Raw genomic sequence first — 27,643 nt, 5'->3', positions numbered from 1 at the left:
CTGATTTGGAACATGATTGTGTGCTCTAATGAGACCAAAGTAGAATTATTTGGTCATAATTTGCACTGGTACGTGTGGCAGCTGGAGCTCTGTAGGAAGAGGAAGAAAGAATGAACGGAGCCCGACATCGTAAGATTTAAAAGCAAAAAAGTTAGAAGGCAGTTGATCCTTTAACAAGACAGTGATCTGAGGCACAAATTAATCTACTCTACTACTCAGGGGTAAGTTTGCATCAACCTACACACAGTTGAATTGTAAGGGGACGCAAACTTGATCCCAAACCTAGTGTACTAACAATGGACATTCAGGAAGTACAACTGATCTGTTATCATTAGAAGAAACAAAAATGTGAAATGAGTGTATGAAAAAAAAATTTCAATTGTGGTCTTGAAAGGGCACTGCCGTATTGTTGTTGTTGTTTTTTTTCGAAGCCCTTAGTGGATCTGGCATGCAGTTCGTCATTCCCATCTATCAGATGACCAAACTGTATACTTTTGTATCTTAGGTGGACAACATCATTTTGGTGACAAATGCTTGCATGTTCATCAGTCAAGATGTTAGGTGGGCCGTTGAGACCTACGTGAACAAAATAAACAACCAAACCCTCGTGATGCACCTCTACATGAACGACTGGTAGTTTTTTATTTTTCTCTTCTTATATGCTTTTATATCTGGTTCTCAGACAGTATTGGAAATCTGATACTGATAACAGTAGTGACTGGCCACATATATTATTTTTTATGTATTTTTTTTTTTGATTGATGAAAAATGTCCCTGTAAAAAAACCTATTGGACCTGTTAAGTGATAAATCTCAGACTGTGTTAATATCAGCATCTGCTATTCTAATCCTGAATGCATATACTGTTGTATTGTTACAGGGACAATTTCCCGGACCCGAACCCGACTGACAGAAACTGTGTGAAGTTGACAGAATTCAGTGAACAAATGCTGAGGTAAAAACCTTTTATACAAATGTAGGAATTTTAAGCTCAGTCCACTTTTCATTATGTGTGTTCAATAAAGGCATGAAAGAGCATGGCTGTTATGTTTTTTCAGCTTAGAAATATTGTGTTTGTTGATATTTACGACTTTGGGGAAAATCAGATCACATTTCATCACCCAATTTATGCAGAAAACTAGAAAATTGTGAGCCTTGTCATGTCCGTTGAATTAACTTCAGACATTCTGTCAGGTGTCAGCTTAGAGCAGAGACAGTTTAACTTTACAGTCTACATTGTTATGCTATCATATTTATTTTATGGATTAGAGATTGGCGCTTTTCAGCCTTTTCCAACAAATCAGAAAAATGTATGTTTATGTGATCAGGGTGGTGGCAGCACGTGGATCTCCCAGACTACTGGACCATGTGGAGCACTTGGACAAAGTGTACAACATCCCACCACCAGTGTCAGCTAAAGACCGTCCGACTTTAGATGATGTCATCCCAATACCATCCAGCCCAAAATTAAGGTAATTTTTGCAAAAAGAATAAAAACTTTAAACTGAAAATCTTATATGTCTGCATGTGTTCTTTCTAATATCAAAACAAAAAAATGCATCCAGGGCTTTACATTAAGCTTTTTAGTCCGGGTAGGTAACGGATCCTTTACTTGTTTAAAACCAAAAATTTAGAACTATTAAATGATAAACAAAATAACAGGAATTTTGACCATTACATTTTATTAATATACAAAACCTAAAATTGAGGGTCCTAAAAATGTAGGACTGTGACTTAACGATTATGGTTTGATACTCAAAATACTGCATTTGTCTACAGATGTGAACAACAAATAAATTATGGAATCATTGTAGTCTGTATTTCTAACAACAATTACATGTTAATTAAATGTGTATCTAACACATTACAATAACATCTGTTGCCTGACTTTACACCTAATATTTAACAAACTAATTAAACGAAATACTGAAGGGCCTGATTCAAAAATTTGTTTTGCAGCTTAAAACATTGACATGACACCAATGAGAGTAAGAGTCCTGTGAATAATCATTCATTATCATTATCACGGATGTCAGAAACTAGTGTGGGAGGTTTGAAGAACTGTGTGTATATGTTGACACTTTTTCTATACCTTGTTAAAACAAGTTTGAACACTTCGTCTGTAGCATGGATCCACGTTTAATTAATACTAGGACAGCATCAAATTAAAAATAAAATGGCTTGGTCTCTGGTTCATCTGAACTCAGAGATTGTGGACACTTAAAGATCAAATATGCTGCGTGAAGCTCTACAGTAAAATACAATTTTAACCAATTTTTATCGGGGAACACACATAAATCAATGTCTGGAAAAGACTTTTTCACCTGCCCATTCTGCATAAGGCAGTTTACTTTTACCCAGGTCAAGCGTTAGTGGCAAGCCCTGGCATCTTTTCTCAATCAACATCAGCTCCTTCTGTCTCCAGGTGGCAGTGTGTGCGAGTTTTCATCTCCTCCACCTTCGGAGACATGTATGCTGAGCGGGACGTGTTGGCACGGAGTGTTTTCCCTGAGCTTCGTCGCCGTGCTGCGTCACACTGCCTGTATCTGCAGGAGGTGGAGCTGCGCTGGGGTTTGACAGAGGTGGAGTTGGACCGAGCCACTAACCTTTGCCTGTCAGAGGTTTGTTCCAGCCAGATGATGGTTGGAATCCTGGGGGAGAGGTATGGCCCAGAGCTCCCCAAACCTTTTCTACCTGACCTGCCACAGTACAGCTGGGTAAGACCTGGTATTATACTACAAAAATGACAAAATGAATAAGTAGAGCTGAGATAGCGCTTTTGTTTTTCAATGATTTGAAGATTAAAATTGGTTAAGTTGTCAAAAACTATATCCTGTTAAAGAACAATGCTCATGCATCATTGTACATTGTTTTCTATTTTCAAGAGGGTTGAATTAAAAATTTTGAAAACAAATACGTAGGTAAAAAAAATGGAATAAGCAGAGTTCACCAAGGTAATTAAAAACCTTATTTTAAATGTTAATTGTATGTTTTTAATAGGGTTATCTTCCAGTCCATTCATTCATTCATTAGTTTTGGTTATTCAGGTCTAGGGGATATTTCATGATTAACTATTTGGGCTGGTGTTTGGAGCCCAGAGCTGCCCAGAATGCTGCTGCAGCATTTGGTAATAGTTGTCCCCCTCCCATGGCTGTCCAGGATGTAGCCACACCGCTGGCATGATACCAGATAAAATCTAACATTTGGCCAGTTCACTCACATCTTCTCTGTTTTAATTGCCAGCAGAAAAGTTGTCCTAATTAAAATATTTATGAGGGTTCCTCTTGGCACAAGTTCAGTGGGTGACTTTGTCAGTGCCTGCAGGACTAATAGCAGCATGTCCCATTTTTCTCTGGGAGAATGTAGCTTTCTAGCTCCTGTGACCTACACTAAAGAGTGGAAGATCATCTACAAACAGAGGGCCCTCTACCTTACGCAGTCTGTCTGCACTTAGACTCTTGAGACACAGGCGAGTTCACAAACCCCAATAATACAAACTGTACTTACCCCCTTTTATTCCTGCAACCTAAGTACAGAATTGAAGCATATATCATATTCCACTGAGCAATTAATTTGTGATAAACACCAGGTCCCTTCAAGAAGATTCAACACAACCACAGTAGATTATTACATGGTATTTATAGCTGGGACATGTACATAGCCTGCACATCTCCCATGTGTTTTTTTTTTAATATTTATATTAGACCTCAATGTCCATAAAGGAGACATAACAACTAAACTTCAAATTCATTTTACAGCAACAGTTTAAAGCTATTTTTTTGCAATTGGAGTTGACAGAAATGCTAAGTTTCCCTCTTTGTTCTTCATGTATAGCTGGCATCGGCTCCACCTGGTCTGTCGATCACAGAGATGGAGATCCGTCAGTTTCAGGCTCTTTACCCAGACACAGCTCGCCAGCGAATGTTCTGCTACTTCAGAGATCCAAACATAACCAAGTAGGCTGTCCGTGGTTATATTCACACATCACAATTTCTATTAGGTCTATCCCTTGTACTTTCTTTATGTCTCAATTTCTTTATCTGTTTTTTCTGTTTGTCAGATCAGTTCCAGTGGCCTGGAAATCAGAGTTTGTCCCTGAATCACAGGACGCTGCGTCAAAAATGGCATCTCTGAAAAGTAGGATCTGGGCCAGTGATGTTAAGGTTACTGAGAAGTGAGTCAGTCTTCTAAACAGTTTGTGATACTATTTTGGAATCTTTAAGCTGGTCTTAATATAAATTTTCTGTGCTTATGTGTACGTGGCAGTACGTCTTGATGACAAATGTTTCTACTATGTGCATTGTGGCCCCAATTTTTGTTTACAGTGTCGCTTTCCAGGTGAATCTCAGCATTTTTGCAGAGCACGGGTAGCAACTAAAAACCTATTGTTACGTACATATAAGCGCCTCAATATTGTCTTAAGACCAGTATAAAAAAAACACGGACCATTACTTTAAAATACTATTCACTAAGTTTGGATTGCAGCTAAAAAAAAAGTCTATTCCTAGATCTATTTTGCTGCATTGATTTAAAAAAAAAAATTTATTTTTTGAAAATTACACATTCAAATTCTCTTCAGTTCACAATAACAAGTCACTTCAATTACATTTTTACCTAAATCTGCACGTCTGGTTTACGGTGTGTTTTTTTTTTTGCCCTAGTTACCCATGTGAGTGGGGACATGTTTTGGATGGGAAGCCATATCTGAAAAACCTGGACGACTTTGGCAAGGCTGTGCTGGAAGATCTTTGGGCGGCTGTTGTGAAGCTGTTTGTGGAAGTTCGTTACACTAATGTTTCATTTGCTAAACTCTTAAGTAAACAAAGTCAGCTCCAAGCCATTTTGTTCGCCGTCTGTTACACTCAGAATAGGTTTTGTTAGTTAAAAGTCCTGATTCTCTGACTGCCAGGAGGATGACATGGTTGAGGCTGTAGCAGATGTGACTGAGCAGGAGGTTCACCACAGGGCGCTGCACCAACAGTTCCTCGGCAGGGCGAAGCTGATGTCTGGGGCTGTGGAGCTGGTGGAGCAGGTCCAGGTCGAAGGAGGGATGGTCTTGGTGGAGGGAGGACCTGGAGAAGGCAAAACTGTCTTCATGGTAAATTATCCCCATAGATTCAGGGTTTCTGCCTTAAAAGATTGAATTTGTGATGGTCTCTGAAGTGCTAGAGTTGCTATAAAAGCTATTAGACGTGAAACACAGCCGTAACTACTGTTGTGCAGCAGAGATTATTGGTAAGATGTGTTTATTAAAAATAATGAACTGTCAAAAGAGCCCTGAACATGTCTCTAAATGAATTTTTACATGACATTTTTTTAACCGTTTTTTTATGACTTTGTTGCTGCCATATACATACACGTATCGGCCACAACATTAATATCACCCAGTGGAGGAATGTTGTTGGAATTTTGGCATTTGTACTTGAAATACTTGAACTTTATACATAACTATGATTTATAAAGTTTCAAATATGCAGATTATTTCTCTGTTATTAGCTGATTGATTTTGATTTTGATTTTGATTGATCAGTTGCTTTAGCTCTATTTGCATAATTGCTAAAAAATATTATGCTACTCACATTTATCTGTCTCCACTCAGGCCGCTCTGGCCGACGCCCTCAGGACTGGAGTCAAGTCGAAGAGAAACCTGGTGTGTGATGTCATCTCATACTCTGCAGCTGCCAGCCAATCAGCTCGCTCTGTGGGGAACCTTCTTTGCTGCGTCATTCAGTGGTTCAGGAAGATGAATGTTGCTGAGAAGGAATCACCTCTTCCCCACTCTTACAAGTAATTAGATTTTCAGTTGTCATCCAAATAGTCAGGATTCGGAGGTCATGTTAATTATGGACTAAAATTATATTTTAATCTCAGAGATTTACTGTCAGAATTTCACTCAACGTTGAGTGACACGAAGAAGAACAGACCTCTGGTGCTGCTAGTTGATGGGGTGGAACTTATCCGAGATGGCCCAGGTCAGCTCAGCTCTGACTGGATACCACGGCAGCTTCCACAGGTCGGTCACATGGGTAGAAAACTAAAGGAAAGTTTTTGTAGTTGGGCTGCACAATATATTGTTCCAGCATCGTCATTCCGATTGGTGTGTGCACAATAGTCCCATTGCAGGATGTGCAATATCGAGTTAGGCATAATAATCCCAACATGTATGATAAAAGTTTTCTGTTGCTAAGTACATAAGGAAAACAAGCCCAGTTCTCATTTATCATTAGTAATGAAATCTTCCTGGCCTTTTTCAGTCTCATTTACATATTATCTAAGAGTGCTTTTCTTTGGAACGTTACATCCCGACTGTATCCTGATAACATGGAGCGATCATTCATCTGCTACCCACTTGTGTTGCACGGGGATTAAAACACAAGTACCCTTAGGCGGGCCACACTGACATGGAGTGATGAAAGAGTTCAGGACAGATTGACGGCTGCTTGTTTGTATAGAATTTTAAAGAGACGTTATATATTTCATAAAATTAATGAAGAGGGAAGGAGACAGAAGGGGGGAGAGAAAAACAGAATGCAACAGAAACAAGGAGTGTATTTCTATGCTATGTATTTCTAATCGAGTTATCTGGTGATGCAATGTTGTAAAAATACTGTTGGAATTTAAGGTATCTGTACTTTAGTATTTTTTATTGTCAGCTTTTTACTTTTATTCCCTACATTCTGATACAAATATCTATACTTTCTACTTCTTACATTTTAAAAACAGGCTTGTTACATTTTTTTAATGCCTTTGAGGGAAATTATTGATTTGATTTGATTTGTTTTTGTTGTCATTATATGGCTGGTCTCTGCTGACAGGAACAGTCAATATTTCCAAGTGTCTTCGTACAGGTGTTGATCTCTATGGTCTAGCTATATATATATATTTTCTCCCCAAACTAAGTAGTGAATTGAAACAAACTCAAGATTTTAGGAGGGTAGCAGCTCTCCAAAACCCTATCTGTGTCAACTCCACCAACACCTTATACTTCAAAAGTTCACAAACAACATCCATAAAGTATGGGATATTATCAAATTTTACCAGGTGGCTGAAAATCTTCACTGACGTAGTAGTGACATATTTTACCAAAACGGGCACTAACTGCAGGTAGCCATGCCACAGAGATTGAAAGGTGATTTAAAACTACAGTATACTGTATATACTCTTTACTTTTATACCTAAGTTAGATTTTAGAGCCTGTACTTTTTCAATTTACTTAAGAAGTGGAATCAATACAAGAGAGTCTGTTTTTTTGTTGTGTTTTTTCTGTACTCCTACTTCTGTACTTTTGCAACCTCTGCCAATATGTAAAAGAGAAAACATATTTTAATGTTGATTCTTTCAAATATCATGCAACTCTATTATAAAGTGAGGTGCAGGTGCATATTTAAAAGGCAACATCCATTAATCTACAGTACATTTACACACACTAACTGCTTAAGGTATAGTCTTCAAACATTTCTAGAATAAAATGAGTTTCTGTTTTTCTGTTAGGGTGTGTGTTTGGTTGTGAGCGTCACATCTAAAACAGCTCTGTTGCAAACCCTGGCCAAGAGGAGACGCACAGTCCTTTTTACTTTGGGACAGCTTACAGAGACAGACCGGAAAGAGATAGCTCAAAGGGGACTGGACATCTTTGGGAAGAAGCTAAGTACTTCTGCGTTTGCCAACCAGGTGCTTCTTATGTTTTGTATCATAGAAATAATTTTTTTCCATTTTCTGCTGCAGCTCTGTGTACTATGCTGTCATTGACACATTTGGACTCTAATTCTTCTCCTAAAACCATGCTGTGCTTGGCCAGCTGCAGACACTGATAATGAAGAATGGAGCAGGGAGTCCTCTCTACCTGCACCTGGCCTGTGAAGACCTGAGGAACTTTGCTTCGTTTGACAAGGTCAGATGTGACCTTTTTAGCCACTTTCTGATGAGAGTTGTCATGTTTCTCTTGGGATGTGGCCCCTTGTGTATTCATAAATGCATTTATACACGTACTGTTACGCCAAGCCCGAGTGGCAGCTAATTAAGATGCACAGCATCACTCGTCATTCAGTCAGCTTCTCTCTCAAAACGCTATTGAAGCAAGCTGGCCTAACTGCCTACAACTGTCTCCACACGATGGAAGATATAACGTAGGTAATGAGTTGACTGCATTAACCATAGGTGGCCTTTCGTACACAGTTTGGCTCACCCCCCAACAGCAGAATTTTTCAACATGTACAAGGAAGCAAACCTTATTTTTTTACAATGGCTTAGTAAAGTTTTCACATTCTTTCATTTTTAACATATTAATGATTCCATCAGATTTTGTTTTGTGTCTTAGTTGAAGGAGAACCTCCACAGTTTGCCTCACTCTCTGAAGCAGTTGCTGCAGCACAGCCTGAACAGGCTCTGCTGCCAGTACAGGGACTTTCCAGGACTCCACTGGGCTTTGGCAGTGTTCACCGTCAGCACCACTGGTAAGATATGTATCATGGGCGGATGACCCAGAGTCCACACTACCAAGGGGGCCAATAAAGGAACCCAACTATTAGGCTGTAGTTATTAATCTTATTTTGTTTTTTTTTTCGGTTTCACTCTACACTGTACTATTCCTACAGTGTTGTCTGTCGAGTGCCCTTTAAGGGCCCTTGTTCGATTGGCTTTGGTGTTTCTGGTCAGCAGACTTGCCTTGAAGTGCTGAACTGAATATAGTACACAAAATTTTCTCCTCTTCATCCACAGCCCTCAGCAAGAGAGACTTGTACTCTTTACTGAACACATGCAATGACCTATTCTCACGGGATGGACAAATGTCATGGAAGGAAGTGCTGCACTTGTCCAGGAATCCTGAAGGACGTGTTCCCATGGCAACATTTATCCGTATAATGCAGAGTTTACAAAGGTATGGATCTCATGAGAGCAGAAATTGATTGTCAAGATATGACTTTTATTACAAAAACTCATATTTTTCAGTCTGTTTAGATACATTGTAAATGATGTCTGACATGAACCCGTGTGGGCATTAACATCCTTGAACATTTTCCTGCAGTCTGGTTGGCTCATCTCATTGTCACAGCACTGATGACCTGCTGGCTCTAACCAATCCAGTGGTAAAACAAGCCTTTGAAGACTTTCTCCTCCCAGCGGAAAGTGACAGAACCAGAGCTCATGTCATACTAGCAGGTAAAAGGTGTTTTAGTTTTAGTCACATTGTCTCACTTTTCTTAAATTGTTTTTTAATTCCTGTTTTAGTTTTGAATTAGAAACCTCACAAATCTGAGGCAAATAACACACTTTCATTATTCAATTAAACAAGAACATTAAAACAAGATTCGAAGAGATGAAAACAAAACGGGATAGGAAAAGAGCATAAAACACACAGGCGTAGCATGATTGTGTCTTAAAGATAATTTATGTACCTTAGTGTAACTTACTATCCTCTGCAAACATGTTTGTTCTAAGTTTACCAGCTAATGTCAATTTTCTGCATTACAAAGATGTCAAATATCACATTAAAACAGTCTGTGGTTCCATATGTTATTTGATCTTCAACAGCTCATTTCTGGGTGGGGGCAGACCCCCAGGGAGAAGATACCTTCTTTCACGGTGAGGCCAACTCTGTTTTGCACCTGCCTTCTAGCCTGGTAAGTAATTATCTATCACCACTCATCACAACAGTGCTTTGGCAAAGGTTGAAAGCTAGATGAATCACTTCTGGCAATACAGCAGACAAGCAACATTTATAGAATCTTGTGTATTGTGTATTATAAATTAATAAAATTTTAAACAGACAGTGCTGCAGTGAACTTAAATCAAACTTAAGTGTTTAGAGTGTTTAGCCGAAAACAAATTGCTCATTCAGGAAAATAAATGTAATATGCCTCATACAGACACATTCAGAGACTAACAGTTACCGATGATCTTTCTCAGTTTTATCGTCTTTCTGATTTTTGGTTTAGATCTTAAGTGACCAACTGGAGTTGCTTCATTCTCTGCTCTCAAGCTACTTTTTCCTGTATGCTAATGTGCGCAACGGCCTCCTGCACCACCTCCTGGAGACCTACGGTGGGTTTGCATAATGATACTATATGATAAATGTGATGATGTCGTTGTATAGTTTAGCTGCTTTTGAGATCATTTACCTGTAGTTCTTCAAATTTTTGCTCATATTCAGTTGAAACTGAAGAAGAGGCAGGTTGACTCAGGAAAACATCCCCTTGATAAGTAGCAAATCAAAACAAATACTAATTTTTGTATCCTGTATATGTTGTCCTTTTCTTCAGATAAGAAGAATGTGTGTGCAACATCAAGTAAGTGCTTTAAAATATTTTACCCACAAGCTCCTCACAATTTTAAGTTTTATTGTTCTTACAAGTTTTTTTTTTTGCCTTTACAGTTGACTTTCAGGACAGTATGAAGGATTGTCATAGTTTCATGCAGCGATATGCCCCCTTGCTCTCTTCTTGGCCGGATCTTTTCATTCAGCAGGCCCTCAATGAGCTTCCAGAGACCTCTGCTCACAAGTGGGCACAAGCTCTAGTGGGAAATGGAGGGGTCCAGGTAGTTGAGTGGCTAAACCGTGAAAGTCAGACTGTTCAAGACCCAAGGTGGGTGGGTTTATAGTGGTAAGCTTCAATTTGTGTTAGTGGAAATTACAACCCCAATTTCAAAAACATTGGCGAAGATGTATAAAACATAAATAAGAACAGAATGCAATGATTTGCAAATCTCATCAACCCATATTTTATTCATAGTAGAACATAAACAACATATCAGATCTTGAAACTGAGAAACTTTTCCATTTCATGGAAAATATGAGCTAATTTTAAAATTGATGGCAACACGTCTCAAAAAAGTTGGAAGAGGGTGATGTTTGCCATTGTGTAGCATCCCCTTTTCTCTCCATGTTGTTGTGATGGATGCAGCATGTGGTTTAGCATCGTCCTTCCCTGAAAAGACGTTGTCTGGATGGGAACATATGTTGCTCCAGTCTAAAACCACTGTTTACATTTCAGCATTGATGGTTCCAATCCAGATGTGAAAGCCCCCCACGCCATAGGCACTAATACAGCCCCATACCATCAGAGATGAAAGCTTTTGAACTGTCCATTGTTAACAAGCTGGATGGTCCCTCTCCTCTTTAGTCCACAGAACAGGGTGTCCATGGTTTCCAAAAACAATTTCAATTTTTGATTCATCTGACCACAGAAGAGTTTTCCATTTTGCCTCAGACCATTTTAAATAAGACTTGGCCCAGAAACCCAGCAGAGTTTCTAGATCATGTTCACATATGTCTTCTTCTTTGAAAGTTACAGCTTTAACTTACATTTGTTGATTGTATGGTGAACTGTGTTCACAGACAGTGATATCTGGAAGTGTTCCTGAACCCATTCCCATGTTTTCAATGCAGTGCCAACTGAGGACCCAAAGATCACATGCATTTAATTTTGACCTTGACCTTGTAGCTAGCTTCATCCTGATTTTCTGAATCTTTTGAAGATATTATATACTGTAGATGGTCGGATCTTCATAGTCTTTGCAATTTTATGTTGAGGAACGTTTTTCTGAAATTGTTGGGCACAGTTTGTCACAGATTGGTGAACCTCTCTGCCTTTAAATCTTTAAATTTGAGAGGCTCTTCCTCTCTGAAATGCTCCTTTTATACCCAGTCATGTTACTGACCTGTTGCCAGCTACCTAATTAGTTGTTAAATGCTCCTTCATTTGTTTTTTATTTGTGGCAATTATTTTTCCAGCCTCATGTTGCCCCTCTTCCAAGATGTGGGATCTGAGGTGTGTTGCTGCCATCAAATTCAAAATAAGGCAATATTTTCCATGAAATGGTAAAATGTCTGTTTCAGCATCTGATATGTTGTTTATGTTGTATTGTAAATAAAATATGGGTTAATGAGATTTGCATCATTCAAATCATTGCATTCAATTTTATTTAGGTTTTCACATTTTCCCAACTTTTTAGGAATTGGGGTTGTACTTTGGCAAAAGGTATATTTGTGTTTGATTGGAAATTGATATACAGTCTTGTGTGTTTCATCACAGTTTACTTGTGTCAACCTTCTCGTCTGAACCAACCTGTTTGGTTTTGAGCGTTGATGGAGAGCTGATGGTGGTTGGTACTAGACAGGGAAGGCTGCATTTCATCAAGACACAAACAGGACAAGTATGAACAAACTTTAGTTCCAGGATTTGGGGTTTTATTTTGGTATATACTTACTGTCATATGGTTATTGTCATATTAATCTAAAAAAATATCTTCCTGATTTTCTGTGTTCTTTATCATTAGTTTACCCTACCTTACCATATAGCTTACATGGTGTGTGGTGTGTAATTGTGTTTTCTAGATTGAGCGAAGGAGTAGCAATCCTGAACAGACATTACTTGTTTACACACAACTCACTTTCAGCCTTCTTATATAAAATCCATGTATAAATGCATCAGGTTAGCTATCTGATTTTTAGCCTTCCCAGGTTAAAGATAATGAATCTTTATCTTTGTTCTGCTGTCCTCCCAGTATTTTGTATTGTTTTGCACAGTATGTAAAACAAATACAATTCCAGTATGTTTGAGAAAATGGGCTGTTCACTTAATAAATGTGATGAGAAAAACAGCTGCAGAAATATCTAATATGCATTTTTCAGGAAGTGAGGTCGCTGGTGAGCAGTTGTGACGGGATCTCAAGCTGTGTCTTTCTGAACGATGGACATCTTGCTTCCACCTCCTTTGATGGAAGGATAGAGATCTGGGACATCAAGAACAGCTGCAGGTGAAAGAAGTGTTAGAAGGAAATTTTGCATAATACCTGACTTTGTAACAATCCCAGAATCCTGTTGGCCTTTCTCAGATATACTCTAGCATAGACCGTTTTAAATAGCTGACTTGTGTTTTGTGCTGTTGCAGGACTGCTCTTATTGATGGCCACAGTCATGTGATAACAGCAAGTGATGTCACTGGAGACCGAAAGCACTTTGCAACCGTTTCTCTTGACCTCTTGCTTAAAGTTGGTCTCCAACAAATTACAATAAACTTTGGTATTAGTTCTTCAGCCGTTTGATTTTAGTATTTCTCATTTTATTTGCAAAATACTTTTCTGGTATTTCAGGTCTGGTCCTCTTCCAAGGGTCATGTGGTAGCGGCATTGCCCAGCTCTAGCCCATTGAACTGTGCGAACTTTGACCCCAAGGGTCATCTGCTGGCTGCTGGCTGCTGGGATGGAAATGTGATTGTGTGGAACTGGCTGCAAAATAAATCTCTAACAGTGAGTTTTAGTGAGGAGACATCAAAGGAATTGTTACTTGCATAGAATGCTTACTTCTCCAAATTAAAATCATTTATTGTTAAACTATTCCGTCTTTTCCCTCAGTCTCTGCGTGGTCACCAGCGCTCAGTGCGCAGTCTCTGCTTCTCTTCCTCCTCCTCCATGCTCTGCTCTGGCTCTGTGTCTGGAGAGGTCAGGATGTGGTCAGTGCCCACCTCCACCTGTGTGCGATGTTTCCAGGCTCACTGTGGAGCTATAGAGGCCCTCACCTTCCTGGATGATGGAGCCATGCTGCTCAGCGCTGGATCGGATCACATGGTGAGTTTTTTATTTGGGGGGCCTGGGCCTTGTTCAGCCAGCAGCAGACGAGAAGAAACAGTTTTTGTGGTGTGAGGGTTTGATAGAGCACAGCCTTTTGCCAGAGGGGGGTCTTTCTGAAAGTTTTAGTCCAGGGTCCTAGAGAAATGCAGAAGTGGCAAATTGCAGCCAATCACACCAACTGTCAGCCAATCAGCCAACTGAACGATATGCTACAGTCTGTTCTTATCCTTGTTGGTGGAGGCAGCATAGCAAACAGTGATGGAGCGGGTCAGGATGGTTTCAGTGACATCAGTGTAGAAATATACCATAATTGACTTTGGCAGGTTGCATTTCTTTAGCTGCTGCAAGACATATCCTCTGTCTTATTTTTGATCAGTGTAATTTTGTTTCCTATAAAACAGCTCCACCTCTGGTCAGGAGAACTTGGACGTTCAGTCATGACATTAAAAAGTGATCATGTAAGTTCAATATCGATCTTTGAGTTTTTACATAATACACTGGCATCAGCTAACTCTTTTTTTAATCCCTTCTAGTGGTCACATATTCCACAAAAAGACTGTAGACACAAAGACATTTTTACAAGCTGCACAAGTTGGTATTCTAATTTGATATTGTGGTAATTTCTTCTAAAAACAAGGTGCTGGCCATGGCAATTGCATATACAGTATTCAAGAGACGCATTTGATTCAGTTACAATCTAACATAAGATGATATATATTTAAAGGCTAGTTGTTAATTAGTTTTTTCCATAATGAAGATACAGCAGACTTTTTTTTTTTTCAAATTGCTCCAGTTGTTTAGTTGAGTGTGTGTGTGTGTGTGTGTGTGTGTGTGTGTGTGTGTGTGTGTGTGTGTGTGTGTACGTATGTGAGAGAGCAGGATCCACCTCTAAAAAAGTCTGTATTCTCTGATCCGGCCGCACTCTGTGTGGCTGTGAGTGGAGACTATGCTTCTGTGGGTTACCATGCTAAAGGCATCAAACTCTTCAGTCTTGACTCAGGTGTGTTTGCTTGACTGGAAACATATATTTTAAAAAAGTGTAGAGATGTGCAGATGACAGCTAAAGGCAGTTTAAGAAGACATGACTTCAAATTCTAAACTTCCACCATTTGCTTTGTAACTGTAATATTTTACAGAAGTTGTAGCTGTACACAGTAGCTACATTTATATTCTATAGCATTTCATATGTTGCTTTTGTATTGTATTGTGGAGCAGAAATGCAGTAATTTAGGGATTTAAAGGAAACAAAACATCTTTGATTGTTGAATAATACAATATCTTTATTCGGTGCTAAAACGGAAGAGGTAACACTCAGATTTAGTAAACAAAATCTCTCTTTATAACTCTCTATAGGTGACATGATTTGGGCGTCCAGTGACCTTGACGTGTCCATACTGTGTCTGCTGTGGGTTGTTTTGGACCCAGAGCAGACTGAACCTGATCTGCTGGTGTCTGGAGGGAGTGACAATTATTTAAGGTGCTGGAAGAGAAAAGAAGTAGAGGGAAAGATGGCTAGTCTGAAAATGCTGAGAATGTTTGGTGTGCAACTAGGAACTACCCTGGCACTGGCACAAAACTCCACTTACCTGGCTACAGCTTCGGGTATGGCTTAAAAACCTGATCTGGTTTAAAAAATAAAAAACAAAACGGTACAGTCACATTATGTCTTTTGTATATTTACCTTTTCATTTAGATGACTTCACTATTGCTTTGTGGTTGTTGAGCGATCTGGCCCTTGACTCTTCAATTGAGCCACATGCGTTGCTGAGGGGTCACAGTGGAGGAGTCACCTGTCTGGCTTTCAGCCCTGATGGTGGACAGTTACTGTCTGGAGGAAAAGATCAGGTGGGATAATTTCTTAATAAAACTAATATACAAAGAATATTATGTAATATAGAAAGGCTTATGCAGAGAGTCACTGGACACTATGTCAGTCTGAGCGCTTTTCTCCATATCCAGCTGAAAGGCAGCACCTTTTTTTTCAGTTGCAAGTTTAACTACAGAATGAATCACATTTAAAACTTAAACTCTCTCAGACAAAGCCACCATAATCCCCCCCCCCCGAGAAAGACAGACTGTTCATGTCACTTTCGAAAGGTCTAGGCCTCTCAAGAATTTCATTTGCAGCTAAGAGAAAATTGGCGAATGCAATAAATCACCTTAAATCGCTTGTACATGCCAGTTAAGAGCAAATCCATTTGTTCGAGTAGTTCTAATGGGACCTCATGTGTCCCATGTTGTAGAATTCTTGTCACTGTGCAACTAGATTAACAAAAAAACCTGAATTTGTTGCAGGTCCTGATGCTGTGGGATGTGAGTTCGTCTCCTGCTGCTCTTTCTAAATCGCTCCTTCACTCTCACAGAGCATGGATCACTGGCTGTGTTTGGACTCCAGACTGTGTCGTGAGTCATTGTTGTATTTTTCCCAAGTGCCATAAATAAAACTTATTAAAAATAAAAAGCTACAGGTCTGTCCCACAGAGACATGCAGTATTAACATACTACATTTACTTTTGTGTCTCTAGAAACTTTCTCAGCCACCTTTTCTCTTCCAGATTAGTGCTTCAGTCGATGGAAGACTTTGTTTATGGGACCTGCAGTCAGGCCAGCATTACAGGGAAATTTCCTGGAGGAGTCCTCTTACCTCAGTCTGCTGCCTAGTAAGAAGGTTTCTTTAGGTGTATTGATATAATGCAGTGTACATAGTCATCACACTATGGTAAATGAGCTCTTTAGGTGGATAAATGAATATTTAGCTGTGTTCCCGAATTATCGAAGAGTCAACTGTTGTTGTTTCTGTGTGCAGGGACAGTATGTGGTGGCTGGCTGTGCAGAGGGAGCACTACATGTGTGGAACTGGGAAACCTCCATAGAAATCTGTCACATCACTGCCCACAAGCAGCGGATACACCACTGCTGTCTCCACCCAAACACAGGTACTGTAGAGGAAACGGCACAAGTGGACTCTTTTTGTCTCCCTGTCGTTTACCATATTGTACAATAATAAGTCCTCAAGCTTAATGTTTGTAATAATACTTTATTGCTGTGCTTTCAACCAATCCAGAAGAAATGACTGTTTTCACTGCATCTGATGACGGCACAGTGCGGATTTGGAAACCGCTTCTGGTCTGTCTGTTCTCAGTTCATTACAATATTTCCAGATCACCCATGTTAACCTCTCTTTATCTTTATTCATGCTTTTGTCACACTCACAGATCGATTCATTTTTGTGTTAAATTAATTCACAATTAACATTCTCTCTTCAGTTTTATGTGGGGTTCTCTCCAATACGTGATTGTTACTTATCTGCTGTCTCATTGTCCGTGAAGTGAGTGAACATTGACACTCATTTATTCTACTTTTGTCTCCTGTCTCACACCCTGTATTTTATGTACAGGTGGAGCACTTGAACTCCTTTCGGGGTCACAGTGGTGCAGTTCGTGGAATTGTTCACAAAGGAGGAGAATTTCTCACAGTTTCTGAAGATTGCTCATTGCGATGCTGGACACGGACAACTAGTAATACTGTTTACATTGCCAGCATAAGTACTTTTTTTTTGAAAAGCTAAACTAGTTGCTATTATCTGCACGTAAAATGTTTGTTCTTACACAGACCAAGGTCAGATCAAAAATGAAATTAAAATGGAGAGAGCATCTTTTGGACTTTTAATTTTAAAGTAAATTATTGCAACTCCTCAAAATTAAGATTAGTCGAGGAAAGAAAGCTTGAAAAAAGTCAGCAAAATGTCATGTGTATCCTCTGAAGGTGTCTGTAGCATCCTAATGGATTTATCCTATGCAAACTATTTATTTGCATGGTAAATCTGAAACCACCATTACTCACCAAATTTTAAACACAAAATAAAAAGCTTACCGTTTCTATAAGTTGTTAGAGTAGCCCCTAGTCATTGTTATGTTTGTGTGTTATGATGATGATTAGAGTAGGATTAGCTGTGCCGCTTTATTTTGTGGTCTGTCTTTTGCGGTTATCTTCATAGCATTCGTTTTGTGTGTCACATTGGAAACGCCTTCAGTGTGACCAATATCCAGTGGCCTGAGGTTCAAGCCGAGGTGACTCGGTCACGCTTCGACTGGAAGAAGCTGCAGAAAGCGGAAACAACTGCTGCCAACCTTCCTGGAGCTGTTGGAAGAGATTGCTATCTCCTGGCACGTCTACATTGACAGGACTATTGCCTTGACATATAGCTCTAGGGGTCTACAGCCACCAGCGGGGCTGCGGACGCACTCTACCACCTCATGGGCTTTTTTCAGAGGGACCTCCATTCAGGACATTTGTGCTGCAGCAAGTTGGGTCTCACCTCATACCTTTGCTAGGTTTAACAGGCTGGATGTTACAGCTTCCTTACTAGCTCATTCACTGCTTAGTATAGGTGCATCTCAGTAGTGCTCTTTGAGGGACAGTGGGGACAACATCTACCTGGTGTTTCCCAATGTGAGACACAAAAGGAATGCTATGAAAGAGAACGTTGGGTTATTTACATAACCACCAGTGAGTGTCTGACCAGCTCGTACGTAGTGAGGAAGAGGTGGCGTTTTTAAAGATGGTCTGTGCAGTGTCACTCACTTTTAATTCTTTACAGAGAGTCCTCTTAGCCTGAGAGGCCCCGTCACCGCCCTCTGCTTCTCTCAGAAAGATGGTTTGGCTCTTGCTGGTTATGAATCCGGTTTTCTGGAATTGTGGCAAAACAACAGAGTGATTGGTCACAAGCAGGTGAAGAAGTACACAAAGGGATTTAAACTTGGCCTGTGTTCTTTTGTGTTTGTGTAATCACACAGTGTCTGTCACTTTCAGGCTTCAGACAGCCCCATCACAGTGATCTGCTCCATGCCTGACAGCCAGCTGGCTGTCGGCTACATGCAGTGGGGTGTTGATGTTTGGAAGCTGGTGTGGAATCACCAACACAGCAATGCAAGGTGAACAACATCAAAATGGTAACTGTGTTAGGAAGCAGCAGATAAAACCTCCCCATAATCACCCATCTTTGTTCTAGTGCTAAATTTAAACAGGTTTCTTAACCAACAGCACACAGACTTTTTAATTTCTCAATGGAATTATGTGCGTTCTAGTGAGAAAATTAAGGTCATCACATACTTTAAGGTGTAATGAGATTCTTCGCACCAAGCAGTCCTGCTTTATTCTGTGTTTCAGACTAGTGAAGGTAACCACGTACACAACAACACAACAACTGGTCCACCTCACCTACTGCTCTGTCCTGATTGGTGTTTCTGAAACTGGAAACATATTTGACGTCTCAAAAAACGATGAAGACAGTGAGAATTACACAGTCTCTAGGTAACACAACATGTTGTACAATATAATCGATGTCTAGGTTGTTTTAATAAACGCTTTTCCAAGTTCATGAAGGCTGGTTAATAAGCTTTGAGTTTTATTCTGGCAAAAGTATTTATTGTGATCATACAAAGTTTGAAATTTTCTATAATACATTTATCAGCAAAAAAAATGAGATCAGCTAACGCTGTGATTATTAATTTTACAAGAGTTTATTGTCATGCTTATTCTGAATATTTGTCCTTTTGCAGATGGGTCCAAAGGGCCAGAGTTTTAGATGTGATCCATAACGATGAGAAAAGCTTGTGGCTGTTGGGCATTTGTGACGATATATATGAAAAAAGAAAAATTCAAATTGGCTTCCTTGTGAGTTTGAGCCAACCTACAACTCAATCCTCCAACCTTTTTTTTGGGGGGGGGGTACAATTCAGCAGCTCCTACTTATATCAAGTTACTACATGTCACTGACATGTGAATAAAATCAAAGTGTGATTTGCCTTCTAGTTTGCCATGGGCCCAGAAAATGAGTCAGCTTTCAGCGAGAACACTGTACATATTGATGAGGAGATGAAGAATAGCATTATGACGGCTGCAACTGTGGACAAAGGTACAAACTGCTGTTACCTTTGCTACTCTTACTTCAAGCATTGATATTACTGGAATTATTGCTCCAAATGCTACTGCAAATGTGCTGCATACCTTTTTAGACTTTGTGGTGTGTGGAGATGTTAATGGAAACGTGTGGTTCAACCACCCTCCAGAGGTTTCCTTGTGGAAGAACATAAGAATGGTAAGAAATGCTTCACTACACATTTTCTACAACAAGAAAAGCTGTTTACTAATGATGTTTTGTCCACAGGCTCACAGTGACAGGATCAGTGTGCTGAAAATCACTGACAGCACCATAATCTCAGCCTCCTATGACAGGACAGTGAAGCTGTGGGACAGAACCACCAAGAAACGGGTACATTATATCATGAAAATCTAAGTCGGATGTAGGAGTGACTAATTTGGCTTAAAGATCATAGCATATTTATCTTCTATTGGATTGGTGATTCACAATCTAAACTGTAATTTCTTCCTAATTTTGACCGAAAATTGCCAAAGGATCAATTAATTTGTCAAATTATCATAGCCATATACATATTGGACCTTATCACTGTACTGTAGAGGTGAAAACTGGTGAGGATTCAAATAAGCTGAAATCTTTTGGTTTTTCAGCAAACACTGAGGAAACTAAGCAGTGCAGTATAGTCACTGTATAGTCCAGTTTTGGCCCCTGGGGTCAAAAACTGGACTATACAGACTATAATAATAAGATGGGGCACAGCTACTTATACATCCTGAAACCAATATGAATTTGATTATTTAATCTTTTAAATGTTTGTGCAAAATATGCCCTTTATACATAGTGGAAATTATACTGTTATATTATACAATATAGTTGTCTTGACGCCTGACTTAAGATAGGTTTAGTTGGAGACAAATGATTCGCTGTCGCGACCCCTGAAAGGGAACAGATGCATGGAAAAGAAGAAGACAGCTATTAATAAATTAATGTCATATATATCCCTCATGGATTTACTACTGTATAATTCTCCTGCCATCTGCTAATTCCAAAATGTCTCCATTCTCCTGAAATGTTTTTATTATACAATATTTCAATCTGTCTTTCTCCTGTTTGTGCATCACTGTTCTTCTTTCTCTCTCTCTTCACACAGGTGGGTATGTTTGCATGTGCAGGTCCTGTTCTGGTTTTGGATGTAAACCCTCAAAAACCCACTGAGCTGCTTTGTGGTGATGGACAGGGAAAAATCTACTTTCTCTCCTGGAGGCAATTTAGAGAAGGACTTTAAAAAGTGAATTGATTGCTACTATAACCAAAGATTATCGTTAATATGTTGTGTCTTTGCTTCAATGATGAATGTGCATTTAATCAAAAATATGTTGAAAAAAGGGTCTTTGTAAAAGTTGCTATGCAATTCTCATGTTTACACGTGCCTTCATTTAGATGACGAGAAACTTGCAAATGGATCAGGCAAGTATAAAAAATCTACAGACTTAAGCATTTTCATCTATTGTCATTTTTTTGAAATTAATTTATCACTACGTTTTGATAAACTCAGGATTGAAGATTAGGATATGAAGAAAACTCAAATGAGCTTTTCTTTTACAATAAATGATGAACGCAATAAACAATTTGTTGCTTATTTGAATTTAAATTTTTTTTTTTAAGGACAAAAGGAGAAAACATGGATTTACCTATAATGTAATTCTCTAATAATTTGCAGTGAATTGCCTTTGTGGAGTATTCAATAAAATGTGAAGCAAACACAACTGTATATAGTGCTGCACATTAAATTTCAATGATTTGTAAAATAAAAAGGAAAAGAGAACTGAGCTTATGATTATGTTCGTGTGCAATTAGAACAACTCCAATGTCAGCTATGCAACTTGAAAAGGGGGAAATACCTGTGGAAAACACAAGAATATACAGCATTTGCTTAATTATTGGCTTAATTTATAGGGACAGAATCCCAACCATCCAACACATGTCAGGATCTTGCTGGTTAAAAAAGAAATAAAAAGCTTTAGATATACGACTATTCCGAGAGCAACACAGGAGCATCCCAACTCGACATTAGTTCAACTTTCCCTATACAAACAATATAACCATAGATTCCTAATATAAGAGAGGAAGGAATAAATATTACTTTAAATTCACAATTTATTAGAACCTTTAGTGAAAGTTAGTACTACAACTATATTACAGATGCCTTTGAGTTTAGAAATTAAAATTGAATTGGCAATAAGGTGGAAGAAGAATCAGGGATTATTAATATTCCATATACTGTAAACTGGGTACACATGCTAAATGGTCCTACTAGGCAAAGGCCTGAAGGCCTGAGAAGTCAGGGCGACCTGGGCCAGAGCTCCTGTATGACGTGAGTATTAATATTTCTTGTTAAACACTCATAGGGCTCAGTTAAAACATACACAACTGCCACAAAGAGATGCAAAACATTCAGAAAGAGACAGAAAATGAAAAAGACACATTTAAAATAAGGAAAAGTTACTTGGACTAATTGGGACTAAACTAACGGAGTAAGTCCAACACTCCAATGAACCCACTCTAATTAACTTTCCAGCCCAGTAACATTTACCTTTATATGTTTATCTTTAACATAAATTAAGGAGACGATGATCTGGAAAACAGGGTTTTTTTTTATACTGACCGTTATTGGGGCCTTTAGGAACATTTGAGGCTGATTCACGACTCAACTGGCTTTTTCCTGTGGTGCTCTAGACAACTGCATATGCTTTGATTTCAGCTCATCACTAACCAGGTTAAGTTAAAACAATCTCAATTTGTCTAATTAACAGTTAAGAAGTTTTAAAGGAAGGTGGCAGAAACAATGAGTTGCAGAAAAACAGGAAGATGGTTAAATGATTCAGGGACATGTAGGTAAAATAGGAGGACATGTTTGTACAGGACGAAGTTTGGGCACACAAACCAGGAAACTGATTTTAGTGATGAAGAAGAGATGTTATGCATCCACGGTATTAGAACGTTGATAGAAACTATGTTGGTTTCATTAAAAAGATATAAATGTTTGCATTTATTCGTTACAATTCCGATCCACACTCTAGTCCAGTAGGTGGCGGTAATGCGCCAAATCGTTGTTCGTCTGCTGCCACGAAGAAGAAGACGAGGACGAAGAAGTTGTTAGAAAGAAAACAAATCTCTACCTGGCAGGTAGGTCGCACTGTAAGTTATCAGCAGGCGGTGTTAAATTTATGGCTAAAATTATTGACGAAACTCTGTGACGTTAGTTTATACTCGATAGAGAGGATAGAAATATGTAGTTTGTTAGCCGCTGAATGCTATAATGCTCGGAGAAATGTGGTAGAAAGTAGTTACAATAAAGAAATGCTAAAATAAAGTTTGATTTATTTCTTTAAATACACAAACCTGACCACAAGCAGATGAAACGAGTCTTTCTTTAAATGTTAATGTGCTGTTAGCTTTTTGTTTTAATCACTTGGCAGACACCACATCTGCACCCAACAGCAGGGTCAGTCATTTAGATGCACTTCCAGTAAAGCACCTAAGCCAGTGCTGCCACCAGACCTGATGCTCATTCACTCTTCTTCAGGGTAGGTTTTTCTGCAGTTGATCAATGGTTGCAGGACCTTTTTCTGTTGATGAAAGAGTTTTTGGTTTGCAGCAGCGAGCTCTTTGATGCTTTCGCTGTGCCGTCATTTTACTGATTTAAAGTACTGTATGTGTAATTATCAATTTTCATTGTGTTATTGAAATGTTTTTAGATTTCATATTTATGATGGTCTTCCTGGTTTCTTAAAAGCTGTTTGACCGTCTCCAGACTTTGCTTCTTTTTTATTGACTCTCTCAGTTGAGCAACACACCGTTTATAGTCATACAGTGCTTGTTCAAACAGTTAAAGAAAAGCTGCTGGACAGCTTATCTCAGTAATTAATGCTGTCAGAGATTGTGCAATTTGGATGGAAAGATTTTATTAAGCAGCTCAGTGTGACAGCTTTTGACCCTCTGATTTATGTGCTTGTCTACAGAGATGAGGGCGCATGCTGCACAGCAGGCAAACATGGCCCAGGGAAAGCAGCAGCAGAGTATATGTGGGCAAAGTTTGTCTTCCAGCTACACTCCTCTGAATCTGGAGAATAAGTTGTTAACTCAGACCTCCGTGCTGATGACCCAACCTCGTTCTTCACTCATACAGCCTTCCTCCTCTCTCCCTCCCACTAGCCTGTCTTCCACCTCATCCTCCCTTCTTTCCACCACTTCATCACCTTCCCTCACCTCTCCCCTTCTCACCACCCAGAACAAGCTACTGACAAGTAATTCTCCGCATCTCTCTTCTTCCTTGACCTCTTCTCTCCCCAAAGACTCTCTGCTCTCCACCTCCCTGACTAGCAGTGCTCTGCACAGTAACCTTGGTCACCCGTCTTTATTCCTCCCTCATGGTCTGGGTAGAGAACAGAAGAAGGATGATGGAGGAGACAAAGGCAGAGAGGAAATGTCTGAAGCAATGCAGTCCTGTTTTGAAGACACAAGTGCGGTATGTGAAATATTTTATAATTCAAATCCCAATCCACCAGGAGTCCAGCTGCCCAGCCATCAAGGGCAACCTGGGTGCAGGTCCCGAGCCCGGATAAAATGGGAGGGTGGCGGCATGAAGGGGATCTGACGTAAAAACTCATGGCAAATCAATGTGCAGAACACATTCCTCTGTGGCAACCCCTGAAGGGACAAGCCAAAAGCCGTTGATCTTCGATCTTGTCTTAATAATAAATAAAATAATTCAGTGTTGATGCATCTCATTTGGCCGTATTATTATTTTATGCAAATTGTGGAAATTCCTTTTTTCTTCATCAGCAAGAAGAGGATGTTTTGACTGAATTGGACAAGGAGGTTAACAATGCAGGTTCAACTGTAGAATTACCTGTTCTAGAAACTGTGTTGGCCAACCAAGAACTAGAACAAACTATGGACGTCAGACATGAGGAGTTTGCAGAGTTTGTTAAAGCAAAGGAAAAGATTGAAGAGGAGCTTAAGGATAAAAAGGTCAAAGAAGCAACAATCATTTCTCTGTTTCACAGCTAACACACATATTCCTGTGTGCATATTTTATGTGTCAGTTAAAGTAACTTATCTGAGAATGAAAACTCTCCTGTGTTTCTGTCTGTCCTTCAGTATCTCATGCTGAATGAAGTTTGTTGCTCCCTTATCAATAAGAGCACACCTCCAGGGCAGAAGAACTGGGACTCGAAAAAAAGTGTTTGGACCCGGCTTATTAAACTGGCAAATGAAGTTTCTGTTTGTGACGCAGAGTTTCTTCTAAAGGTGTGTATCGAGGTCTTTCTGTTGGTAATGTGTGTATCCATAACAGCGCCTGTTCTTTCCCCCATCAACACCCTTAAACAAGGCCCTTACAGGGCAGCTGCCAATTTTGAGTGTGGGACCAGTGTGTTTCTGAAAGAGGAGTGGCTTTACCACATTAATAAGGAAATGTGTATGTGTATTCCAAACCATACTGCAGCTCTCTAGGTGCACGTGTGCACATTTCAAGGTATTTGCCATGTGTTGATTGTTCTTTCTGACTATGGCTGAGTGTTTGTGATTTCCATCGTGCTGCACAATGAACCAGTCAAATGTGATGATGTGTGAGATATGAGACTTTACACTGTCTGAGAATAGTTGTAGTTTAGGGCAGCACCAAGAGTTGCTTGGTTTGCCTCAGCGCCTCCATCATAGTTTTTGGGTGGTTAACTGTCCACTTTCGATGAGGCGTTTATGATAAACTGAGTTAGACAACTAGAAAACATTTCATTCTGCTTTGTCATTTGCAAAGTGCTACACTCTCCAGTGCTATTTTTCCTAACTGCTCATTAAATATAATTTAATTTTATAACCACATGTTGTCGTTTAGCATCTTGGTCTGTAACTTTTATTTTTAGATGAGATTATTTTCATTTATTTAATCTTAAGTTGTTACTGTATTAAAATTTACCAAGAAGACTAAGACTTCTTTCCCATCCAGGTGGCAGTTTACACTCGACGGGAACTGAACGTCCGTATCACAGCAAACTTCTTATTGGCTCTGGCTGCCTATCAGCCCACCACCAAACCTCATGTCCGCAGATATTTCTGTGCTGCTGTCCAGCTGCCCTCTGATTGGCTGGAGGTGGCCAGAATCTATAGCACAGTAAGTCCTAGTTAAGCATCTGCTGTGTGGTGGAATCTCAGTGAGTTTGTTCTGTGTAAAAACTAGATCGACTGTTTCCAGTGCTTCAGCAGCTCCCTGCCAATGTGCCTAAAGAAGGCAATGCCTGATAAGTTCAAGCAGTTCAGCGAGTATCAACTGGCCAAATACAACACACGCAAACACCGCTGTAAGCACAGCCGCAACAGACGAAAACGCAAGGTACAGAAGAATTTAGTTTTGTCTCATTCATTTTTTTCCCCTGTGTGTCAGGTTGTTAAACCTTTATAATTGTCCAGTTTATGACTATGATCATGTGGAGGAATGGGCTTTGTATTATTTATGTGACCAGGTGATCAATCACATGACAACTGAACACACTTCATGAATAAAGCCTGATGAACAGTTGTGGATGCATTGCTCTAGACCACTATGCTACAAAAGAGCCATATACAGCCTCCTCTGAATACTTTGGAATAGCCACAATAATTAATTTGTTTTTTGCCGTACATTTTGTATCAAATAACTGTAATTGTAGCTGTTCTAAATAGAGATAATTCAATAAAATTTTTGAATGAATGAATTACGTCCAAATAATTCAACTTTGGTCTCATCAGACAACATAATGGTGTTCCATTCACTCATTACTTTTTTGTTGACATGCTCCTTAGTTTACTCCAAGCACGCTACCTTATGTCATTTAGTAACAGGCACAGAACAAAGACTTCATCTGTTGCTGCTCCTAGTTTCTTTGTTAAAGTGAAAGTGTAGGAAAGTAGGAACTAAATTTCAAAATGTTATCACAGTTCCCCAAATTCTTATTGTTATGAAAAGTGCAATACATATTAAAGACTTATTTAAAGTTTCCATCCTGATTGCTTCTTTTTTTAAACTATAAAAACTCTGAAGAGGTTTTTACACTCAATGCATTCAATGCATGCTGGTCTGCTAGTTTTGCTTCTTTAAAACTTCAAGTTGAGGGAACTTCCAGGAGACCTCAAGTCAGTACTTTTGTAAAGGCGAATCCTCTAAGAATAAACCAGAAAAAAATACCACACCCCTGATAATAACAGTAAACAGCCTGTCAGTAATTATATTAATTATTAATTATAATTAATGATCAGTTTTTCTCGTTTTTGTTTTGTTTTCACACTAAAAGTTCTTATGCTTTCTCCTTTGACTCATTTCTATCAATTAACATTTTGTGAATACATGCCCACTTCATATTTAGTTCCAAATGCAATATTTTTGATTTCCAGAAACCAACAGATCAGCAGCTAAAACGATGGGCAGACTTTGTTAGAGCAGACGTATCTGCTCTGAAGAGTTTTGTAAGTCGATATACTTTTTTTCATTTTAATTTAATAGGGGCCCTTCAGCTACTTTTAGTTCCCATGTATCTCATCGAATTAAAATGATCATAAAATTGTTTTTTAAATGACTTTTTTGTTTAATAATTGTTGCAGAGATGGTAGCGTGTTATAATACCGAGGGAATATTGTTTTGTGTCTGGACTGCAGATGGAAGGCAGTAAAGTGATGGTGGATAAAAAGCAGAGTGATTTCAGTATGAAGAAGATGATCACGAGACTCCACATTAAAGATCCAGCTGAACATGTTATGGCCATTCTGGGAAAAAAGTAAGACACAATCACATAGCCGCAAATACTGTACATACACATATACGCAGAGGCTACTCGTGTTTTTAGTGCTGCAGTTGATTGAGTCTAGTTGATTAGTATTTTTACACAATCGTTATTTTAAGCCCCCGTTCCTCACCTGTAAGACGTATTTAGACCAAAAAGAAATTGGTTTAATTGGAAATTAATTGTCTCTATACAGTTTAAAAACAGATATTAGAACATTTATTTATGTACGGTATTGTAAAAATGTATAACTTCTCAAACGGTGACACATTATATAAGATTATAGCTGTGTCATTAATTATCTGTTTGACATTCTTCCATAGATGCTCCCTTGGTATAGTTAAGCTTAAAATAATAAAAGGAAATTTTAGAGAAAC

The 27,643-nt window shown here is 39.1% G+C and overlaps 2 protein-coding genes across 12 annotated transcripts in view; both read left to right on the top strand.

Annotated features, from left to right (window-relative positions):
• LOC137098236 (telomerase protein component 1-like) overlaps window positions 1-21,271 on the top strand; it is a 32,956-nt gene extending 11,685 nt beyond the window's left edge. For 3 of the 5 annotated variants that reach the window (XM_067474261.1, XM_067474262.1, XM_067474260.1), the window contains exons 16-56: window positions 506-633; window positions 880-954; window positions 1,328-1,471; window positions 2,425-2,716; window positions 3,834-3,955; window positions 4,060-4,173; window positions 4,661-4,778; window positions 4,909-5,097; window positions 5,599-5,786; window positions 5,871-6,012; window positions 7,491-7,670; window positions 7,798-7,890; window positions 8,317-8,452; window positions 8,718-8,877; window positions 9,025-9,158; window positions 9,531-9,619; window positions 9,935-10,040; window positions 10,259-10,285; window positions 10,372-10,582; window positions 12,032-12,152; window positions 12,631-12,755; window positions 12,890-12,989; window positions 13,092-13,247; window positions 13,353-13,565; window positions 13,970-14,026; window positions 14,448-14,568; window positions 14,922-15,170; window positions 15,262-15,413; window positions 15,864-15,971; window positions 16,124-16,228; window positions 16,375-16,504; window positions 16,633-16,694; window positions 16,966-17,086; window positions 18,169-18,299; window positions 18,381-18,502; window positions 18,738-18,881; window positions 19,130-19,244; window positions 19,383-19,485; window positions 19,586-19,668; window positions 19,738-19,842; window positions 20,600-21,270. In XM_067474261.1, coding sequence (XP_067330362.1) covers window positions 506-633; window positions 880-954; window positions 1,328-1,471; window positions 2,425-2,716; window positions 3,834-3,955; window positions 4,060-4,173; window positions 4,661-4,778; window positions 4,909-5,097; window positions 5,599-5,786; window positions 5,871-6,012; window positions 7,491-7,670; window positions 7,798-7,890; window positions 8,317-8,452; window positions 8,718-8,877; window positions 9,025-9,158; window positions 9,531-9,619; window positions 9,935-10,040; window positions 10,259-10,285; window positions 10,372-10,582; window positions 12,032-12,152; window positions 12,631-12,755; window positions 12,890-12,989; window positions 13,092-13,247; window positions 13,353-13,565; window positions 13,970-14,026; window positions 14,448-14,568; window positions 14,922-15,170; window positions 15,262-15,413; window positions 15,864-15,971; window positions 16,124-16,228; window positions 16,375-16,504; window positions 16,633-16,694; window positions 16,966-17,086; window positions 18,169-18,299; window positions 18,381-18,502; window positions 18,738-18,881; window positions 19,130-19,244; window positions 19,383-19,485; window positions 19,586-19,668; window positions 19,738-19,842; window positions 20,600-20,734 — 5,406 coding nt within the window. In that variant the 3' untranslated portion in view covers window positions 20,735-21,270. Of the gene's footprint in view, window positions 1-505; window positions 634-879; window positions 955-1,327; window positions 1,472-2,424; window positions 2,717-3,833; window positions 3,956-4,059; window positions 4,174-4,660; window positions 4,779-4,908; window positions 5,098-5,598; window positions 5,787-5,870; window positions 6,013-7,490; window positions 7,671-7,797; window positions 7,891-8,316; window positions 8,453-8,717; window positions 8,878-9,024; window positions 9,159-9,530; window positions 9,620-9,934; window positions 10,041-10,258; window positions 10,286-10,371; window positions 10,583-12,031; window positions 12,153-12,630; window positions 12,756-12,889; window positions 12,990-13,091; window positions 13,248-13,352; window positions 13,566-13,969; window positions 14,027-14,447; window positions 14,569-14,921; window positions 15,171-15,261; window positions 15,414-15,863; window positions 15,972-16,123; window positions 16,229-16,374; window positions 16,505-16,632; window positions 16,695-16,965; window positions 17,087-18,168; window positions 18,300-18,380; window positions 18,503-18,737; window positions 18,882-19,129; window positions 19,245-19,382; window positions 19,486-19,585; window positions 19,669-19,737; window positions 19,843-20,599 lie in introns of all 5 variants that reach the window. The other 2 variants (XM_067474264.1, XM_067474263.1) reach the window with 2 other exon arrangements.
• A 1,287-nt stretch (window positions 21,272-22,558) lies between these two features.
• Window positions 22,559-27,643, top strand: part of LOC137098235 (telomerase protein component 1-like) — a 31,513-nt gene continuing 26,428 nt past the window's right edge. For 5 of the 7 annotated variants that reach the window (XR_010910589.1, XR_010910590.1, XM_067474258.1 and 2 more), the window contains exons 1-8: window positions 22,642-23,036; window positions 23,472-23,977; window positions 24,295-24,483; window positions 24,613-24,762; window positions 25,460-25,624; window positions 25,706-25,843; window positions 26,881-26,952; window positions 27,142-27,260. Coding sequence is in view for 5 of the 7 variants with exons in the window: in XM_067474258.1 (XP_067330359.1) it covers window positions 23,474-23,977; window positions 24,295-24,483; window positions 24,613-24,762; window positions 25,460-25,624; window positions 25,706-25,843; window positions 26,881-26,952; window positions 27,142-27,260 (1,337 nt within the window). In the remaining 2 variants the exon portion in view is untranslated. The other 2 variants (XM_067474255.1, XM_067474256.1) reach the window with 2 other exon arrangements.

Source organism: Channa argus, chromosome 14 (assembly GCF_033026475.1).
Source record: "Channa argus isolate prfri chromosome 14, Channa argus male v1.0, whole genome shotgun sequence".
NCBI lineage: Eukaryota > Metazoa > Chordata > Actinopteri > Anabantiformes > Channidae > Channa > Channa argus.
Note: the sequence above shows the minus strand (reverse complement) of the source record. Positions and strands in the feature narration are given on the sequence as shown.